This window comes from Ambystoma mexicanum, chromosome 4q (assembly GCF_040938575.1).
Source record: "Ambystoma mexicanum isolate Mex_15411 chromosome 4q, UKY_AmexF1_1, whole genome shotgun sequence".
NCBI lineage: Eukaryota > Metazoa > Chordata > Amphibia > Caudata > Ambystomatidae > Ambystoma > Ambystoma mexicanum.
The window spans coordinates 538021143-538043453 of record NC_090928.1 but is presented as its reverse complement, the minus strand read 5'-3'; the positions used below and the strand labels follow the sequence as shown (position 1 = coordinate 538043453).

At 47.8% G+C, this 22311-nt stretch overlaps 1 protein-coding gene across 1 annotated transcript in view; it reads right to left on the bottom strand.

Annotated features, from left to right (window-relative positions):
* The window catches only part of ECT2L (epithelial cell transforming 2 like), a 2055529-nt gene that overhangs the window by 1449782 nt on the left and 583436 nt on the right, over window positions 1-22311 (bottom strand). Inside the window, exon 8 of the mRNA XM_069608104.1 lies at window positions 1959-2097. Coding sequence (XP_069464205.1) covers window positions 1959-2097 — 139 coding nt within the window. The remainder of the gene's footprint in view (window positions 1-1958; window positions 2098-22311) is intronic.

The following is a 22311-nucleotide window of genomic DNA, read 5'->3' as shown; positions in this document are numbered from 1 at the left end:
TCCCAGTTTTGCTGGCCTGTTTCCCCCCCGAACCCCCATGTGATCCTCACACAGAATACCACCTCCAGGGTCGGATCAGGAAGCGTCTGCCCATCCTTGGGCATATGAGAAAGGACCCAGGCCAGGTTTCTGGGGGGAATCAATACTGATTCATCACAGTTGTCTGAAGTACAATGTAATGGATCTTTTTTGTGTCAACAGTAAGCCAATATTAGCCTCTCTCATTAATAGGTTTAAATAATCTGGTCCTACAATGGATGGCTGAAGCTAAGGGCTTAAAAAGTATGCTTCTAAAAGACATTTACATCAAGGCTGTAAAGACAACAAAGGACCAGGAATCGTGTTATTAAGAAAGGAATTTATTGCCTCTTCAAACTCCTCTGGAGAACTTACGACTTCTAGTTCCTCCATACTTTCGCCTGAGATCTGCATTTCAAAAAAACAAAACCATGTTTAAAAAGGTGGGTCTTCTATTCTGTCAGCTTCCAGTTGAGTAAGTGGCACCAACGTTACTGCAGTGGTGAATCCACATAGCAACAGTCCCTGGAAGCACCAGCACTTAAGCTGCATGTGGGTATCGATATCCAAAAATAATAACTACAAACTAAACAATCCATGTGTTGGCAAGCCATATATCGGACAGCCAAACATAATAAGAAAGGATCTGTCAAAAGTATAAGACAAAGCAAAATGATACAAATGTGTGTTTTTGCTTGTAACTGAAACACACGTCTCTAGGCTAATGTGCATATGTGTCATGTGGATGATGGCCTCAGAGCAGAACATAATGAGAATATTTTTTTTTTACCTTCTATGAAATGTTCTACTAAAAAGAAGCAAATGCCTTATAAATTAGCAAATACCTCAGACATCCACCAGGACCTTTCCCCTGGGGTGTGGAACGAGACAGGGCTGTCACTGGTGATCAAACTCAAGACAGATCCCGACGTTGTGGGGTTCAAATGGCCTTGGGGGGGGGGGAGACCAGGTCTCACTTCATGCAGATGACCTTTTGATTTATAAGAGCAACCCTGCAATAGTAACTCTGCAGTCTGTCACGCAGTGACTAAAATACTCACAGAATAGCAAAAGTTTAGCAGGCTCAAAGTAGACTGGCAAAAGCTGTTTCTATTTCCACTACAGGGAGAGGATGGAGCAATCGGGAGGGGATGGAGCAATCCCGCGGGGCTGCCCTTATCCAATCTCGGTCTCTGGCTTTAAATACTTGGGCCTTCACGTGAGTCCGTGCCCCTCAGACTTCCTCCGGCTTAACCTTCACCTGGTGGAGGACAAATCTGCTCTAGACAGCGCATTGGCAATCTCTCCGGCTGACTCTGCTGGGCAAAGTAGTTATCTTCAAAATGTTGACACGCCCTAAGTTTCCCTATGTGCTACAAAATGTTCCACTCCCTCTTCCCAAAATGGTTTTTGACACAATTGAGTGTACCCTTCGAAATGTATTTGGAAGCTGACCTCACTAATGGGCTCTCAGGTGTCCTGTGATCGGAAGCTGGCGCTGCTCGGTATCTGGGGGAGGGGGGAGAAGCTGGGTTCACAAAGTACGAGAAGGTGTTTTTGTTGGTAACACTAGAGCTGACAAAGAGGATCATTTCAGCAATGTGGGGCTCAGCGGATCACCCACGATTCAGTCGCTGGACTGCTGAGTTGGATACTTGTATTTCCCTTAAGAGGCGAGTTTACAATGCTAGGGCGTGTCCCCAAAAATTTCAGAAGGTATGGGGTCAGTGGGAGGGGGAGGGTTGAGGTGTATTATTTTTTGCCTTCCCTCTGTATCCTGTATGATGATGAACTGGTACCCACAGGGTCCTCTCTCTGCTGCTATGTTATTGACTTTTATGATATTCTTCTGAGGATGTCTAACCAAGTCATGGCATATGTTTTTCTTTCATATTATTTTAAAACAATAAAAAAGTTATATTAAAAAAAATTGCAAATACCTCAAATGCTGGAATCCTTGATGATATCAAAACCAAGTGCGGTTGAGCCGGAGACGAAAGACTTCCATACTTCTGGCGGACTCTCTGGCACTGTCTGTTAGGTAGCACGGGGTAGGAATTTGATCCAGCCACTGTCTTTCTGTAAATGGATTAGGAAAACAGAGTACTATACTGACTATTTTATTAGAATATATATGAATATTAAGCATTTCTTATGTGACTTCAAAGTGGTAAAGCTCATTTGAAATCTACATGTAATGCAATGGATCCAATAACAGAATTCATATCAGTCCTTCAAAATTGCGTTTATGCTCACAAGCAGCTGATTTTTGGAAGCCTTGCCACAGGGGCCTATGCCATTTTTTCACTGGCCGATTTAGGATTTTCCAAAAGAATTGGAACAAATTATATTAAACAAACTGGAAGGGATTGCAAATATCATTAAATTAACTGACATCAAAGTTAACATCTAACAAAAAACTCCCCATTCAATAGGATAGATCACTATTAAACTAATCAGTCCATCAACGCAATGCCAAGTTTACTTAAAATCCCCACCACCACTTGCTGCACCAATTTAAAATAGAACAACCTAAACATTGTTTCTCTCAGCCATTCAGCCTTTGTGACATCTTCCAACCACTTCAGAGGACCTGGAGAGCATTGCATCACTTTCTAAGGGAACTTCAAGCACAGCGGGTCCACCTTGCGTTGTTTTATGGTCCATTCAACCCACTAAGTGAGCAAACAAGGGAAAATACACTGCATTGTACAGTATTTAAATGGAAACAAGCAACTGAGACTTCTTTTGTGAGCTTAGTTCCCTTGGCATCTCCTCGTACGTATTGCGTAATCTAAACATGCAGAGGTTGAGTTGTGCCGGAAAAGACAAAACAGGAATACATAACACCCTTCGTATGCCTAGAATTCTGGAAAGACTCCCAGACAAATTATACTTGGCACGTCCAGCAACCCAAGCACATTTTCACTTTTGCAGACTATCAGACAAAGAAGCAGGGAGATTCCCTGAAAGGGCTTCCACTGAAATAGTTCTGTTAGGATGTCAAACCTGAAACATATCTAAAACTGTTAACATCCAATACGAATGAGCATTTAAGCTCAGGCAGATGGCACAAGCAAACATCCTTTAGTAATCTAAGTCCCACCAAAATGGATGATCTGTAAGTATTGTTGTCCAAAACATATTTCTCTAAAAGCAAGTAAAAAATTACTTAAAAAGGACAATGTGCACTAAATATACTAAAGCAGACTGTAAACCTTCTTTCCTACACCAGCCACTCCATGTAGCCCATCTTATCTAGAATTTAGTCTTAGAGGGAACCCAAAAATTAAGATGAACGCCTCCGCCCCCTTGACTCTCCACAAGAACATCTCTTCTAGGTATTAGAAGGACTCTCCCAGCCCTGTTCAGGGTTTGGCATGGCCTTTCTAAACCTAAGCAAATAGACACATCTTAGGCTTTCCTTGGCTCATTCAATGGTAGCTGTGGCCAAGCAATCAAGACCACCTCTTAGGAGGGTAGCCCGTGTGTGGGAGCGAGGGGCCAATGGGCCCCTCTCTGCCATCACTTCTCAGTACAAAACTCGGACCAAGTGCCTCTAGTGGTGGTTACGCCCCTCGCCCTTATGCATGTTAACTTTGGGTTACATTTGCGTAGATGGGACCACCAAACAGGACACAGGGCATCCATTTTTTGTACCCCCGTTTCGACTCCATCTTGGTAACCAGGCCTCACTGCGATAGTACAAAATGCCTCTCTCCCTTGTGCCCGCCGCAGTACCTCGGAGCACCTGGACCCCACCCTCGTTCCCACTCCAACTGGAAAACTCTGCAGCTCCATTCTCACGCTGAAGCCAGAGCTGCTTGCAACAAATAATAGATGCAACACATCCCTTTTCCTTTGAGATCACTGTCCTGCATGTGAACCAACATGAGCCAAGCACATAGCTTGTCCATCTCCACAAAAGTGTCCTTGCCCTCCTACCCTCGCCAGTTGAAATGTATTGCCATTCTAACCCTGTGTCCTTGCAAGGCATTCCTTTCATGTGCCAGACTGCCAACTATGCTATGAATCCCACCCAACAGACCCCCAGCTAACATTAGACCCCTGCTGCAGTATATCGTGCCCAATACTAACAAGTGCCACATACCTGAGATTCTTGTGAGACTAACCCGATAGTTCAATGACAGTATTATAGTGGTCAAGGCCCATAAACCTGTGACCTGTATAACCCACATGTTGTAGATGATATAAACTCTTGAAGTTATTTGTACAATGACAAGATACACTACTGAGGGTCTTTTGATCAACTTATTTAGTGCATGCATGACTCAATGTATTTTCTTAGCTTAGATAGTGACCACCGTGTTTCACAGCGACCTGACATTCACCCATCCGGAACACAGATGTCTGACGTCAATCCTCCCACCAACCAAGCAACCAACCCGGAGGAAGAGATGATGCCCACGCCTAAGACACCACCCCGGCTGACCAATCCAGGTCCAACGTAGCATCATATGTTAAAGATGTCAATGTACTATATAAATGTGTTGTAACCTTGATGTGGTCAGAGCGCTCTCAGAGATCTAGATAAACTTTTCCTTGAACTCTCGCAGCCTGCTCTTTTGTGCCTTATTCCCTGTCCAGGGAGTGTCTGTATTATTCATTTTTTCACGTAGAGTCGGGGAGGACACAAACATTTGGTGACCCCCTGCGACGTGATCGGAGAGGTGCCTCGAGGCCGAGCGGCAAGATCCGGGACGCCCCCAGCAAAACCATCGCCTCCGCAGCCGACCAGCCTGTGCGCACTACAAGAAAGGGTCAAGGGTTCCCGATTGACGAATACCCGACTGAAAAGCTGCTCGCCGAGGCGGGCCACGGCTTGGTTGGGGTGCGAGCCTGACTGGGGTCGGACTGCGAGCGGCGACCCTCGGGTCACCTGACTGAACACGTGAGTGCGGGTTGCGAAGGTTACGAAGGAAAGGTAGGGGGAAATAAGGGGACAGGTGGTAACGGGTAATAGGGAAGAGTAGGGCCTGTGTGAGTGATGATGAGGCTTTTCTGATCTGTCCTTTATATGGCCATTAGGTTTTTGTAAGAAGTGAAGAGAAAAAAGAGAAGTAGTATCCTAGCCCGAACGGGGTAGAAGGCGGTGCCGCGTAGCATTGTCTCGTCCAGTGCAGAATAAATGAGTGAAGATACAGAGAAAATAGTAGGAGTCTCGTATATTGAGTAGACTCAGAGTAGTTATTTAGAACATTCTTTTTTTGGGTACGAAAGGATTCTTGGAAAAGAGTAAGAGGGTGTAAGAGGGGGGGAGTGAATGAGAAGAGTAGGTGAAACGGGAAAGGGGTGGAAAAAAGAGCAAACGGGGAGAAAACGCGCGCAGGTAGTGCATGTGCATGATAAGTGTTATATGTGCTTTTGTGTTCTGTCCATTTTTCGTCAAGGATATCCAAGTACTGTGATTTATTTGTGGTTAAAGTGGCAAAATATGCAAAAATGAACTGTTGAATTTGAACATGCAACAACTATAAGGTTAACGTTGAAAAGTGATTGATATATTTATCTTGATACATATATGTGCATACAAAGTACAAGTAACTGAGAAGATTTGTGTGTATTATCCAACTAGAAGGAAAAGAGACTAGTGAAGAAGTGATTAAGGGGAAAGAGAGGTCGAAAGGCAAGTACAGAGAAAGGGGGAACAGGAAAAATATCGTCATGGGGGGAATAACATCACTAGCACATATTTGTCAGAACCTTCCGTTATACAGTGAGAAAATACAAAAATACCACGACCAATGGTTGACGGAGATAAAAGGAGACAGTGTGACGCCAATTTGGCCAGAATGTGGGTCATTCGACAAAAGAGTATTAGATTTAGTATCCACATACTTGTTAGCAAGGTATAAGGGGAAACAACTACAAAATAGAAGGGAAGTACTAGACTTGTGGCGAATGTTTAAAGAAGTTACGCCTACAGCAAATAAAGAAAGAACGAACAAAACACAGAAAACGCAGGAAGAGGTAAGCGGAATGCCAAAGGGCGAGTGCACAACCACTACAGCTGAAGGCGATACAACCAAAATATATCCTTTAATGTCAAGGCCAGCAGTAGGATACAGTGAGCCCCTATACATACCAGCATGTCCCACCCCCGCACCCACAATCGGAGCAGTTGCCACAGCACCACCACCTTATGATAAAGGAGGTTTGTATGGCCCAATAAGTGCACCCCCCATGAATTTGGCACACCTCACTGGAGAATTAGACCGCCAGCTAGCGCATGCACAGATGGAAATAACGCGGCTAAGAGCATTGTGCGATAGAGGCCAAATGCTGCCAGGGGGAGGAGAGGTGCCATCATTATCCATAGCGGATTTAACGCCAACATTGAGCACAGCAGGGGAAGTGGCGCAAGCGATCTCAGAGCCAGCACGATTAGTATCATCACAAGGAACACGCATACCACAAGGGCAAGAGAAAGAGTGGCGGTCAGGGGAGTTCCTGTTCCATCTAAATGACAAACCCGTGAGGATTATACGCCCACCCACCCCAGAAGGTGAGAGAGGGGAAGGATGTGAAGGGAACAATGAGCAAGAATCAGAAATAGAAGAGGTGTGGAGTGACTTAGACGAATATGAATAGGCAGCTGCCGAGACCGGGTCCCGACTGCCAAACCGCCGTTACCCAGATACACCATCGCCACCACTATGGCAGGGTAGACTAAGACAGTGAGGGGGAAATATGATGGTAAGTAAAATAAAGAAAGGTGCAGTAACTAAGGTAGGAACGAAACACAAGTTACAAATGCCATTGATACATAAAGGAGCAGGTAGGCCACACTACATTCCATGGGCTCAAATGGATAAAAACAACTTGCTAAATGTTCTCCCCCCACTATCGGGAGGGGCTGGGAAATGGATACATGCCTTTGAGAAAAACACAGCAGGAGTGCCGCTAGCGATAGGGGATGTGAAGAGCTTATTAGTGTCAGCAATTGGTGATCAAGCAGACGCAGTGTGGGAAAAGGCCGGATTCCCCGGAGTAACGATGAGTTGTGACCGCCACGATGGGTCGGCGTTCAACAACGTTCGAGCACAAGTATGGGATGCATTGAGGCGCACGTTTCCAGATATTCCAGATTTACATTTAGTGATGCAGTGCACAATGGAGGAGAACGGGGACCCTACGTAATTCATACTGCGGGTGCAGGATTTATGGAGAAGCGAAACTGGCACGGCGTGGAACCAGTCCACCGCCTTGTTTTATTTTATCATTAAAAAGGGGCTCCTGAAGGAGGTGCAGAAGGCCTTGGACAAAATAGCTGGGATAGAAGCCAAGGGCTGGCCTGAAATACAGAGTACAATTGTGCACCACTGCAGGAGGATCAAAGAGAGAGAAAAGGAGATAGCCCAAAAAAGGCTGGCAGAAGAAGCGAAGCTGGTACAGAACAAATTAGTGAAGGTCGCCGCCGTCAATGCCAGCGTAGCCACAGACCGAGAAAACGAGGGGGACGAAGGAGCGGGAAACAGACCAGCAACAATAGCGGCACTGCGGGCCACAGGAGGGCAAGGACAGTGGAACGGAGAAGAGCAATACGGTGGACAACAGTGGCAAGAAAGACCAACAAGAAGAAGAGGTAGGTACCGTGGCCAGAGAGGGGGGTTTGGAGGTATGGGAAATAGGGGATTTGGCAGTCAAGGAATGAGAGGCGGACCACAAGGGGAACTGTGGGAGATGGGGACACTACTCCAGAGATTGTAGAATGCGGCCTTCAGGGTATTTCCAGGGGCAACAGCGCATAGAGAATGAACAAGGTTGGAGTGCCCACACCCAGGTAGCCCCTATTGACTATCGATGGGAAGTGGGAGACAACAAGACCAATGCTATAACGAACATCAGATGCAGCAAGGACAGCAACCACAACCTATGGCAAGACAAAATGCAGTAGGAAGCGCAAACAATAATTGCTATGCAACATCCGCAAACGGTGCGCCCGCACCATACCGTGGCGTGACCGTGATTGGAGACAATGTCTTCTCAGTGCCAGGGCAAGAAAGACATTCAGATTAGGACAGCCCACAGGGAACACTTGCGTGTCCAGTCCTATCCACCACCCTATGTGCAGAAGAGGAACCACTAGTGGGGGCAGAGATAGGAAATAAGCAGTTTATCTTTATGGTAGACTCAGGAGCGGAGAAATCATGTCTTATGGAAGGGCGGTTTCCGCTCTCAGGCAGGAAGTTAGAGACACAGGGGTTTTCTGGGGCTATTTTAAAAGTTCCTTACACTAAAGATCTTGATATAACAGTGGAGGGAAAAAACGTGCACGCACCCTTACTGTACCACAAAGACGCGCCAATCAATTTGCTGGGGAGAGATTTGTTAAGCAAATTAAATATGACCATGTCGTTTATAGAACGAGGAATAGTGTGTTCAACCCCAGGAGTATGCCCAATACGAGCCAAGTTGATGATCAGCACAGTAATGAACGAAGTTGTGGTGCGAGGAATACCCATTGATATAAGTATGTTTATTTATGGCATCAAGGTATTAGCACGAGTGGTGCCAGAGATAACGAGAAACGAATGGAGAACACCATCAGATTTCATATTCCGCCCAATTGCACACACAGACGTTGTGGCAGGCACGATAATGTCCATAGACATCGAGGCAGTTCAAGTATCCAGCAAACGTATTGTGGTCATAGGACTGGACGCGCATGGGTGCGAGTGGAGAACTGTGTTATGCATAGACCCAAACATAATGCTACGAGATATAACAGACGAGGAATTATTCACTGATGGTGAGAATGATGTAGAAATAATAATGGAAATTACCATGTGATATTATGATCCAGTACAGAGAGGTACATAACCCACTGATGGCTAGCATTAAGGCCCCACTGACTATATTTGATGAAGACATGGCAAAAGTAGCACCGGAAATTTGGACCACAGGGCCCCACGATGTAGGGCTACTGCATGAGGTGACACCAATAAAAATAAAACTCAAACCAGGTGCAATACTGCCGAGGTTAAAACAATATCCCATATCAAGAGAAGCGGAGGAGGTATTTAGGGAGACCATAAATGCACTCCTGAAACAAGGCATCATAGTGCCATCAAACTCCCCATGTAATATAGCGATTTTCCCGATTAAGAAAGCAAAGGGAGGGGCGTGGAGGATGATCCAGGATCTCCGCCCACTCAATTACGTCATTCAAAAAGAGTTCCCATTAGTGCCTAACCCGGCATCAATATTGTGCAGCATGCCAAAAGAATCAACATGTTTCACTGTAATTGACTTGAAGAATGCTTCTTTCTCCATACCACTCGACCCAGGATCCCAATACCTGACAGCGTTCACATTAGGGAACAACAGGTATGAACATTGCAGACTCCCACAAGGGTATTGTGAAAGCCCCAGCATTTTTAACAGGGTGTTACGGGAAGACATTTGAAACATAGATGTAGAGAGCACCATCATTCAGTACGTAGACGATTTACTCGTCTGTAGCAATACAGAAGAAAAGTGCAGAGAAGACTCGATAGCACTACTGAATGTGCTAGCTACCAAGGGATACAAGGTAGACAAAGGAAAATTGCAATACTGTCTCACCGAGGTTGTATACCTCGGACAGCTAATATCAAAAGATGGGTAGCAAATACTCCCAGACAGAGCAGCTGCTATAAGCAAAATAATAATCCCAAAAACTGTGAAAGACATGCAAAAGTTTCTTGGCATTTGTAACTATTGCCTAGCATGGATCCTTGATTACGCGGCATACACACGCCCCTTACTACAAGCGTTAAAGGAGGCACAGAAAAATAGAGCAGCAATAAAATGGACGCAGGAAATGATAACACAGTATTTGAAATTAAAAGACCTCATTGCTGACGCCCCAGTCCTCGCGAACCCAGATTATGAGAGGGATTTTTTCTTGTTTTCACACTGCAATGGGACACTGATGACAGCAGTACTGACACAGAAAACATCACTAGGTCACAAACCATTGGCTTTTAACAGTGGGGCACTAGATCCAGTAATGCAAGGTCATTTCGCGTGTGAACAGGCTCTCGCAGCTGCGGCCTTCGCGATTGAAAAGAGCGCCACCATTGTCATGGGATGTTCAGTAACGCTGTATGCGGAGCAGTCCCTGTTCGCCATCCTTGAGCGATCAAAATCAACACTAACAGCACAAAGAGCAACAGCATATGAAGTAATAATTTCAAGCCCCAACGTACACGTTGTGAGGTGTAAAACAGTAAACCCAGCAACATTTATTACAGAGCCATGCACGACAGGGGACATACAGGAACACAATTGTGCCACATATGAGGGGGAAGGGGATGACATCCCAAAAGCAAGTGAAAATGCCCTAAAGGAGGGAGAAATATATTTCATAGATGGGTCAGCATCAATAAACCCCGAACAGGGGAAAAACACTTCGGAATGGCGGTAGTGCGCATGGAGGAAGATGACTATGAGACGATTTTGCAAAAGCGCCTCCCATCCCATTATTCAGCACAGGCAGCAGAATTAACTGCCCTGATCGAAGCACTGCACACAGCCAAGGGCTGTGCAGTGACAATATACCCAGACTCAGCCTATGCAACTACCACAGTGCACTCAGGGTTATCACGGTGGGGTAGATGAGGATTCAGGAGGGCAGACGGTTCTCCAGTACAGCATGCAACATTGTTGAATGAGCTAATAGATGCATTAGCAGTACCATCGGTAGTGGCAGTGGTGAAATGCCAAGCCCATACCAACAACACAGATGCAATCTCATTGGGAAACGCGGCAGCCGACGCAGCAGCGAAGGAGGCCTCGTATTTCAATGTGACACCAGCACTCGAATGCATTGTAAAAGCAACCACCACAGATCCACAAGAAGAAGCATACAATAATACCCCAATAGCGCAGATAATAGAATTACAAAGAAGAGTACCACAAGAGGAGCAAGAACTGTGGAGCAAACAGGGATGTAAACAATCAGCCACAGATCTCATTTGGAGACAGGAGACAACAGGAAAGGTTGTGATGACCATAGAGTTACTAGAAATAGCATTCCAACAGCTGCATTTCCCCGGCTATGTAGCAAAGCAACACATTGCTGCAGACATCCAGGAACACTGGTTCGTCCCCAATTTGCAAGAGCACCTGTCGAAATTCATTGTAGAATGCATAACATGCCAAACATATAATTCAGGAATGACATTAAGAACACTGCGCGGTACCCTGCCCCGACCAACGGGACCATTTAGAGAGCTCCCCATAGACTATGCTGATATAGGAGAGCGGTGTAATGGAGCAAGATATTTGATTGTGGTGGTGTGCCCCTTTTCAAGATGGGTGGAAGCGGGCCCATGTCCCCACCCAGACGCAAAGTGTGCGGCCAAGTTCCTTGTGCGGGAGGTTTTTTCACGATGGGGAATATGCGATGTGATTAGATCAGACAACGGTACGCACTTTGTGAATGACCTCTTTAAGGAAGTGACATCACTCTTGGGGGTAAAACACAAACTATGCTCAATTTATCATCCAATGGCGAATGGGGTGGTAGAAAAGATCAACAGATTATTAAAGAGTACCTTATCTAAGCTGTGTAACACATTGAAGAAAAACTGAGTGTATTGCTTGCCCCTAGCACTGTTCCAACTCAAGACGCAACCATGTAAAGAGCACCATCTAAGCCCCCACGAAATTGTGACTGGGAGACAAATACACACGCCAGTATCCCCGATTAGAAGAGCATCGGATGCGCACAGGGTTGCCACAGTGCTGGGGGAAGAGTTCAAGGAATACCTGACCCAGTTAACACGCGCAGTACGCAGTATAGCGCGACAAATAGCACCACCTTTTACTGAAAATGTGGCGACTGATACTACCACACCGGCCACAGACAGTGCAAGCGGGCCACTGATGCCAGGAGCACATGTGTACGTCTGCAGCTTTGTGAGGAGGTGGAATTCACCCAGGTCTATTTAACCAAAAGAAGGGACACATACATGATCACTAACACAACATGTTACCCTCAGAACTCAGGGGGGGAGTGGCTAACCGCCATGTAGAACGGACGTGAGAGCTCCGCGCTGATGTGCCATGATAAGCTGTTGTAAGTGACTTTAAAGTGCTCCAGAACCCTACAAGTTGCACCATCCGCCACAGAACCTCCTCAGCAACTTTTGCACCATCTCGCAGGCGAAGAAGAGACGGCTAACACCTCTCCGGCGTGCGAAGAGGTTCGCTGAGCGGATTCAAAATGGCGGCTCCTGCGCCCTGATCCCTCGAAAGGCCGGAGCGCACTGTTGCCACTGGCGACGCTGCCCGCCGATGGGAGAAGAAGATCCTGAGCTGCCGAATTGCGACGGCCCGGAGGAGGGGACTGAACAGCTACACTCATCGATCGAGAGGACCGACCCGGACACCCCTGCCGGACCGCGCCCTGCCCGCGGCGTGCGACTGAGCTGCGGTCTGCCCTGGATGGTCGCGAGGGCCCCCAGCGTGAGCTGTGGCCGACCGGTACCGCAGGAGGTAGGCAGGCGCGGTGGAGGACACCTGCATTGGCGGCAGGGTGCGGGGGGCCTGGGGCCGTGCATTATTCTACCCCCTGCGCCTGACCTCGCCGCTGGTGGCAACGCAAGAATTTGGGCTTGCCTCCCTGAGGCGTTGAGACCCCGGCTGTCTTCCTCCCCGCCGCCAGCTGACGCTTCATCGGGGGGAGGTGTGGGCGAAAACACCTGGCCCCTGCCTGCAGACTGTTGCTCCGGCGGACCGTGAGGCGCACTTCTAGGGTCCCCACCACTTTACTGCCGACGGCAAGGGGGGCCGTTCGCGCCTGCTTGAACTGAGATACCTCTTATTTCCCAAAATTGGCCTGCTACCCCGCAGCCTCTTATCGCCCTGTCGGCCCTGCGGCGGGAACGGGAGGCTCCCTTGCTGCTAGCTGCCTCTCGATTGCGCCCCCGCCCCCGGCATTCTCGGTGCAGGGAGGCCCTGTGTTGACGACATGTCCGGCAGGAGCGGCAGGGCCAAGCAGCAGCGCCAGACCACGATGGACACCTTTGCAGCCTGCGAATCCCCAAATTCTGAGTGCTCAAACAAAGCGGCCTCGGACGCTCGGTCTAACCCCACGGCAGTCGCGGCTTCGGAGCCTAGTAACACCCAGATACTCGAAGCCATCAAGCTTTTCCAGGCAACGATGGAAAACAAAATAGATGCTGTTGCCACAGACCTGGGCCTCCTGCGTCAAGATGTCCGCTTCCTGGCCGGCAGGATTGAGGCGCTTGAAACACAAGTCCGGGAAAACACTGAATCCAAAACTCACCTTCTTCGGGATGTCGATGAGCTTCAGCAAAGGGTCAAGAACTTGGAGGACAGAGCCGAGGAGGCGGAAGGGAGGGCTCGCCGGAACAATATACGTCTCCTCGGACTGCCAGAGGGTTCCGAAGGCTCCGACCCCACTAACTACATAGAGAACCTCCTGCTACAAGAGGTGGGAGCTGGCAAACTCTCCCAGGGCTTCACCATCGAGAGGGCCCACAGATCCCTGGCTAAGAAACCACTGCCCGGGGCCCCACCCAGGCCAGTGATAGCGAAAGTTCTCAACTACAGGGATTGTGAAGTTATTCTGGCCTTTTCCCAAGCTGACGGCCAAATCCAACGGGACTCTGCTAAAATCGCTGTATACCCTGATTACACCTTTCAGGTCCAAACGAACAGAGCGCAGTTCATACATACCAAGGCCAGATTGAAAGCCACCGGGCTGCGTTATATGTTCCTGTATCCTTCTAGGCTTAAAGTACTGCATAACAATAAGGTGCACTTGTTCGACACTCCGGCCCAGGCCAGGGACTGGATGGACGGATTACAGATCCCTGATGTTGAGGAAAGGAAACGGAGACCGAGATAAAGATCCTCCTGCCATCCTGGGGGGAACCATACTTGTTTGAACTGCTACACAGCTGATTGGATCCTCCTTGCTGAGACCCGGAGTCCAAGTTCACTCCACCCCCTGATTGTTCCTTTTTTTTGGGTATATATACCCGCCCGTAGGGCACCTGGAGACCAATGCACGGTCCAACGGAGCAGAAACGGGACAGTCATAACGAAGGTAACCTCGCTGGGCCAGTTCTATGTTTGGAGTTCTTACAGTTAAGGTGGGAGGGTGGGAATAGGGGAGTTTTTGCACAAGTTGGGGACATATACTGGGACATATCAAGACCACGGGAACAATTCACATGCAACGTAGCACCTCCTAGATCCCGAGCTCCACCTCTTACACACAATAAACCACACTACGCCTATGGCTGACACAATAAGGGTCGTTACTTGGAACGTCAGGGGCCTGAACAGCTTCGTTAAACAACGGCGTGTCCAAACCTACCTGAAAAGATGCAAGGTCGGAATCGCCATGCTGCAAGAAACCCACTTAACCCCCAAGAAACTGGAAGCCCTGGCAAAAACTTGGCGTGGTACCCTAATAGGTTTGAATTACTCCTACTATGCCAGAGGGGTTCTGATTTGGATTGCCCCAACTGTTCCTTTCAAACTCACTAGCACTAAAACAGACAACGAAGGTAGGATGGTGGTGGTGTGCGGCTCCATCGAGGGCAAAGAGGCATGCCTGGTCAGTACTTACGCACCCAACCATGACACGACTGCCTTCTTCCATTCCCTTCACACGCGACTCAGCCCTTATGTGGACAGAATTATGATATGGGGGGGGTGACCACAACTGTACCCTTGACCCTCTACTTGACAGATCCGATAAACACGATCGACCCTCCCCTCCAGCCAAAATACTTTCGAAACTAATGCAACAGTTGCAACTCAGTGACCTATGGCTGGTCCAGCACCCTGAGCAACTTGAGAATTCCTTCTACTCCCCACCTCACGCCGTACACACCAGGCTGGACTACATCTTTCTCAGCCTAACGCAACAGTCCATATTTGTTGATGCGCGCTACCTCTCTAGGGTGCTGTCGGATCACTCTCCCCTTCTGGTAACCTGGGAGGTGTTCACGCCCGCACCCCCTATACCCACTTGGAAGCTGAGGGCTGAGGCCCTACTTGACTCTGCATTCAAGGAACGCATAAAAGATAGCACTGAGGAATATTGGCAAAATAATTTGCATAGCGTTAGATACTTGAGCACAACTTGGGAAGCATATAAGGTGGTCATGAGGGGCGAGATGATTGCAGCAGTAGGGGGAGCTCAGAGATCCATTACATCCTCGCTTGAGCACGCAGAAAGGGACCAGAGTTCGCTCAAGGGCAGGGCTGACCCATTCCCTGACCACTTACAAAAAATGGCTGATCTTAGACAAACCTGCCTAACTCATTGGGAATCCCTTGGTAAACTGAGTTACGCCAAACACACAGAGAGAATCCATGCTCTGGGAGACAAGCCTGGGAAACTCTTAGCTTGGCTCTATAAAAGGGGGACCCCCAAGCCACCCATCTGCCACATACTCACCCCTGACGGCACGGCTGTACATTCCCAACAAGAAATCAATTCAGTCTTTACCGACTTCTACCGTAACTTGTACTCCGAAGCCCCGCCCCCCTCTGACGCCCTTGACGTCATCGACCTACCTAAATTAGACTCGCAATTGGCTGAGACACTTGACAAGCCTGTGTTAGGGAGAATTCTCTGTTTAGGCTGAATTTCCTAAACTAGTGAGTCCCCCAGCAGCTTTGCTGGATTTCTGGAGTTTGTTTTTTTCTCCTGCCAAGAGTGAGACTCTTTTTCTCCCACTCTTGGACATGATTTATGGTGTTCCTTTGACTGTTACGGTGTTTTATGGGCTATGGGGTCCTTTACTCCATAGGGTCTCATGTGTTTTTACTATGTGTGTTACACAGCACCCTCCGTGCAGTGACACAGGGGTGTCATATTAACACCCCACCATAGACTCCATACCCTGGGACTGACTACTGTCTCCCAGGGCCTGTAAAGTCACCATTGGCTTTACTAGTCCCAAATTATGAACAGAAACCAGTACAAACCATCATATTGTGGACGTACTGGCCGGGGCAATTCGATTGCCCCGGGGTCTGTTAGTCGAGGGGGCACGTCTCTGTCCCCCCGATCGAGTTTTGGCTGGTGGCAGTGGATACTACTTTTTATATGCGACCGCGAATATATCCCTATGGGATTTTCCCATTGTTCGAGGCTACCAACTTTAATTATTTAATTCTCATAGCCTCGAACATACCGCTGGTTTATTTATTTAATATTCATTCGCCGGTTGTTTTTTTTTTGCCAGGACTCGATTCTAAAATGGCGTTTGTGTTCTCTTCTGTGACTCCAACCCAAGTCGAGCCCTTTGTTCCACTTTTGGCAGGCTTCTCCACAGAAGCCTCCAAAAGTGGTGCCGCTCAGTCTGTCTGGGTACCAAAGGAGGTGTGGGAGGGGGTTTAGGCACCCTGGACTGAGTTACCTTGGTAACTCAAGTCGCACTCTTGTGTGACTGGCCCAAGTGGTGAGCCGGCCGGCTCACCTCTTAGCATGTTTGATTGACAGCTAGGCTGAGTGAATGGGGGTGTGCTGCATAAAAGCAGGGCTTTGGGGACTGGAACTTCAGAAGTCGCCACAGGACCTGAGAATCTGACGAGGGAGAAGCTGAGATGACCTGCTACGACGACACCACCGGTGGAGCCCTGCGGAACCGACTCACCACTTCCCGACGACAGAGAAGATCTCCCGGCTGGAGAGTCTTCTTCCCTGACTGGTGGGCACAACCAGTGTGACCTTGGACACACTTCGTTCTGATCCTCTTAAAGTGGATCCGGCTTTCTAAACTCTAACTTCACGGTTTGATTCTGCCTTCCTCTCTTGTTGTGTTCTTGTGAAAGTGTTGGGATCTGTTTCAATTTATACTCTGCCTTTCTCTCACTTTTAAACCAAATTATTAGAGTGCCATCTAAGTTAAGCGCTCACCGCTGACTGAAAATAATGGGGCTTTACTTAAGACTTGTCTAATATTCTTTTAAGGGAGTGTATATCTTTTAATGACCTTGTTTTTGAACTGCTTAATATTAGTGCCTGTGTGTTTTATTAGATGTGGTTTTAAATAAATAATTATATCTCTTTTACACCAAGCTCTGGTCAGTGTTTGCTTGTTCTACTGTGTTCTTTTGACCTATTGTGAATACTCTGTATACTGCCTAACTCTTCTTGAGGGAAGTCTGACTGCTCAGCCACAGCTACCAAGTGAATCTGTGTGGTACAGACTGCTACCAAGTGGGTTTACTGCCAAACACCTGTAGTCTTAAATCTTTTGCAGTGGTCCCAGAGGGAACTGCACAGGTTTCTGCCTAACAGCCCGTCACCCCCGACGAGGTCAGGGTGGTAATTAGATTGCTACCATCTGGGAAAACGCCAGGTTCGGATGGGCTCCATGGGGAATTTTACAAGACCTATGAGGAAACATTTGCCCCAATATTGACCCAGGTCTTTAATGAGGCCTTTGAGCGTGGTATCCTCCCGGACTCCATGAATGAGGCTGTGATTATACCCCTTCTTAAACCGGGGAGGGACGGGGCGGATTGTGGTTCATGCAGGCACCTCTCTATGCTTAATGTTGACTGTAAGATCCTTACTGCCCTGCTTGCGAATAGACTGCGCAGAATTATCCCTCTTTTGATCCATCAAGACCAAACAGGATACGTCCCGGGGCGCTCCATCACCGAGAACCTGCGCAGGTTACATCATGTCATCTATAGCACTGAGGGAAGGCCGCAGAAACTTTTTTGATTCTGTGAGGTGGGACTGGCTGTATGCCACCTTGGCCAAAATGGGAATAGGCCCTGTATTCTTAAAGTGGACCCAGCTAGTTTATGCCAGCCCCACTGCGAGAGTACGCACCAACAAAACATATTCCGCCAAATGGTCCCTATACAGGGGCACCCGCCAGGGGTGCCCTCTGTGTCCCATGTTATACATACTTGCCGCTGAACCAGTGGCGGCCTACCTGAGACCGGAATATGGGGAGGGTGGTATTAAGATAGACGGGGTGACCCACATCATCTCTTTGTACGCTGATGACACCCTATTGTACCTACGAGACCCTGAGCACCGCCTTCCCTACATCCTGGAAACCTTGGACTGCTTCCACAAGCTCACCGGAATCCAGATTAATAGGAGCAAGTCTTGCCTTTACCCCCTCGCAGCACTTTACACCGACGAATACAGATCCCTCCCCCCTCTAGATCTCGAATGGCAGGCAACTTCTTTCAAATACCTGGGGATAACCATACACCGCAAACCAGGCACGGAATACATCCTTAATACCGTAAGGGCCAAAGACTCTCTCACGAAATCCATGGAGTTCTGGGGCCGGCTCCCGCTTTCGATGGCCGGGAGGGCTGGTCTCCTTAAAATGGTTACCCTTCCCCGCCTACTACATAACTTCACCAAAGTCCCCTTCAACATCCCCCCCTCATTCTTCAAAGAACTCAACAAACTCTGTAGAGGCTTCCTCTGGCAGGGAGGTAAGCACAGGGTGGCGTTGGAGACTTTCCAAAGACCATACGAAAGGGGCGGACTTAAGATCCCCAACTTTGAGCTGTACTTCCTCGCCAGTCAGCTGAGACATGTCACGCAATGGATGGCCGATGAGAGCATGACGGACACTCGCCTCCTCCAACCGGCCCTTTACAGGTTGTTACTCAGACATACTGTGCGCTGGGGAGGGTGCTACGAGACACTGCCTTTACCTTGCCAAGCTTGGGATCTGGCTTTGGAAAAGGCCCTGCAAACTGGTTGGGTCGGACGACCCGTTCTCCCCTCAGATCCCTATAGCTGCACTTATGGTTAACCATTCTTGGGGGCAGGTTGAAACACATACACAATGGGAGCCCCTCGGTGTGGCCACGCATGGGGACTTGATTCAAGAACAGGAAATCCTAACTTTTTCGGAACTCTGTGAGACCACGGGCCTCCCGGCAGGACAGTTCCTGTTGCACAGGGTGGTCGTACAGGCCTTGTGCAGGAGATGGCCGGTCACTGCAGACCTGACTGAGGAGAATGAATGCATCGAAATGATACTGAACTCCGCTGAGGGGGGCCATGAAACCTCATGAATCTATGAGGCCCTGTTGTGGGGTATGACCAGGGGAGACCTCAAATGCAGGAGTAAGTGGGAAACTGAACTGGGCCTTGTTTTTGAAGACAAAGATTGGGGTGATATAACCCACTACCATAAGGTTTCCAGGAACGCCCGCTTGCAGTTTATTCAACTGTACATCACCAATAGAGCATACCTCACACCTGAAGCCATATCAAGATTCACAGGTGCTGGAACCCAATCATGCCCCAAATGCAGTGAACCCAGGGTGGGAATGACTCACATGTTCTGGGGCTGCCCAGTAATCAGGGAGTTCTGGTCACAGGTGAAGGACAAAGTGGCTGGTGCAGACATCGTGGTAGAGGTAGACGAGCCTACGGCCTGCATCCTGGGCAGATTTAGGCGAAACAGGAAGAACAAACCCCTATCTAAGCTCACTGACCTTATATACATTACAGCCAAAAGACGCATTGCCATGGGGTGGAAAAGCCCCAGAGGTCCACACATGCCCCTATGGTGGGGAGACCTTACGATGTGGATTATAGCTGAAACCGCGGCATGGGAAATGGCTATCCATGTGCAAAGACTAGACTCCAGCGAGGAACTACACCGTTGGGTGGCCCCGACGGTGCCCTTGCTCCACCCTGAGGCGGATGATACGGAGCGGAGTGGGAGAGTTGCCCGGATACGGGCACAGACTAGAGAGGAACAGTGAACTAACCGTGGTCTTGGGGGAGGGGGGGGGGTGAGGTTGGACGGGGTTTTGGGTTGTTTTTTTGATTTGCTTGATCAATCACCAATGATGTTTGTTTCACTCTTTGTTTATCTCATGTTATTAAACCAATAAACACATTTAAAAAAAAAAATAAAAAATGTTACCCTCAGAACTCAGAAACACTGTCACAGCCCCTTAGCAAATATGGGCTGTGTATAATATGAGTAATAAGATGTGTAAGCCATTTACTAAAAATATATATTTTGAATTCATTTACTTATTCATAGCACAAGTATCAAAATACATTAAAAACACATATACACCACATAAAAGTATACAATGTTAAAAGTAGTTTTTCCACCACACAGAGTCAATTTTACAAATGCTTGATACACTACGCAGTAGCAACTTAATTACTCTTGCTTCCTACTGCGTCCAAAAAAAGCCCAACTTATATAAGTTTTTGTCCTTGATGTTGTTAATAACTGGACATTCTTCAGGGGCAGAAGTTTGTCTTGTGCTTTCTGTAGGCTTCTCTATTCTTTCCTCTATGGTTCCGGTTCCTATAACTCGGTCATATAGGTTGATTGTCTCACTCTTGAGGAAAATCGTAGTTTCTTGTTTGAGACCAACCATGTATCATAGCCAATGCGGGTCACTTGTTAGATTACGCCCGCTCCATTGTTCTTGATACACTCCGTCTGCATATTTCTAGCAAGACCTAGGATCTCAACTCTTCAGATCCCTTTCCAAGTAACAGAGTCACTTTCCACTCTACTGGGTAAGTAAGGTTCCAACACCTAACCTCTCAAAGCAACGCAGACAGCGTGTCTGCAGTGTTCTTCCAGTCAGTGGGTCTTCCAGTGGGTCTGCCTACCCAGGTTCACCTAGGTTTCATGGCCTTTATGAGGTCATCTATAGTACACCCACGCGGTGAAGGTAAAAGGATTGAAGTATTGGGTGCACTTATCAGACGTGAGGAAGGCACACGATAGTACAATCCCCCAGGAGGAGCAAGATGGTGCCACTTGCACAACAAATGAGGTTGAAAAAGGATAACAAAATTGTCCAATCCAGGTCCAACGTAGCATCATATGTTAAAGATGTCAATGTACTATATAAATGTGTTGTAACCTTGATGTGGTCAGAGTGCTCTCAGAGATCTAGATAAACTTTTCCTCGAACTCTCGCAGCCTGCTCTTTTGTGCCTTATTCCCTGTCCAGGGAGTGTCTGTATTATTCATTTTTTCACGTAGAGTCGGGGAGGGCACACACACCTGGTTGACAACAATACAGCAGAACACAAAATAAAGGAATCTCAATACAGAGTTACTATGATAATATACCTTATACCAAGCAAAAGTGAACTAAAGGTATTGGTACTGATGTACTTATGGTTCTGAAAGCCCCAAGGAGAGTTAGTAGGATCTTGAAACTTGTTAGTGAATGTTAGTGCACAGATATTGATAGTTTTCACCACTGGGGTTACATTAGGACCCTTATAGGCTGAACCTGGACTTCGCCTCTCATGAACGATGGGCCAGAAGCTGCGATGTGGGACCAATGTTAAAATAGAACTTTGCTTTAGGTCTCCTTTTGTGCCTTTGTGAAGGGGCGCTGACCGTCTGGTACCTCATGGTTCATCCATTTTTGGCAATCTTTGACTGTTGGCAGTCAGTGCTCTGGTCCTTGCATGGTAAAAGGTCAACAGTGGGGGTTCCTTTGGTTTGGTTGTCCAGTGACAAAGAAGAGGATCATCAAGCAACAAAGACTTCTGTGGAGCCAAAGGTAACATTGTAACGAAGAGAAGAACTACTGGAGTTGAGGTATGGTGCACCAGTACGGTTTAGTCTGTGGGATGTCTGTAATTTCAATCTGCCATTACAATGCACATTTACAGCATCCTCCTTGCTTGAACTGACAATCGGAAATAAATACAGAAATATTTAGCTAACTCCATGAGAAGCTGGAGCTATATGCTGCTGTTGGGGAGGACACATACGGACCTGACTCAAAAGGGTTCTGGAATGCTTGGCTTTATTATCCGATGTAGAGTTACAGAAGACGGTCCTTCGATGAGATTACTTCACTCTTTCAGTAACATACAGTCTTTTTTCTTAGTTTCTCGGGTCGCTGAGAACATGGCTCCTTTTGTCACCTAATCGGCATAGGCCCACCATTTCTCAGCCTTTTCGTCGCACTGTCTGGCGTCCTGGCAGTTAACGAGTGAAACAAAGTATCAGCGTCTCTTTTTTCAGTTATACTCGTTCCTATAGCCCCTTGTTGCGAATGTCCTGTACCTGTATGCTTGTGGATGGCCCGCCCCGTGTCATAGCCGTTGTTCCTTCCCTCTTGTCTACTTGTATCCCCATTGACGAAAGTAAGTGTCGTAGTCTATCCGTGATGCAGGGGTGCCAAGGGAGCAGAGGGTAGTGCCGGTCGAAAAACCAGTAGGGGTGGGCTCGGGTAACCGAACTGTTCCCCAAGTCGGTACGAGCGGACCATGTGTGTCCGACCCATGGACTCCACAAC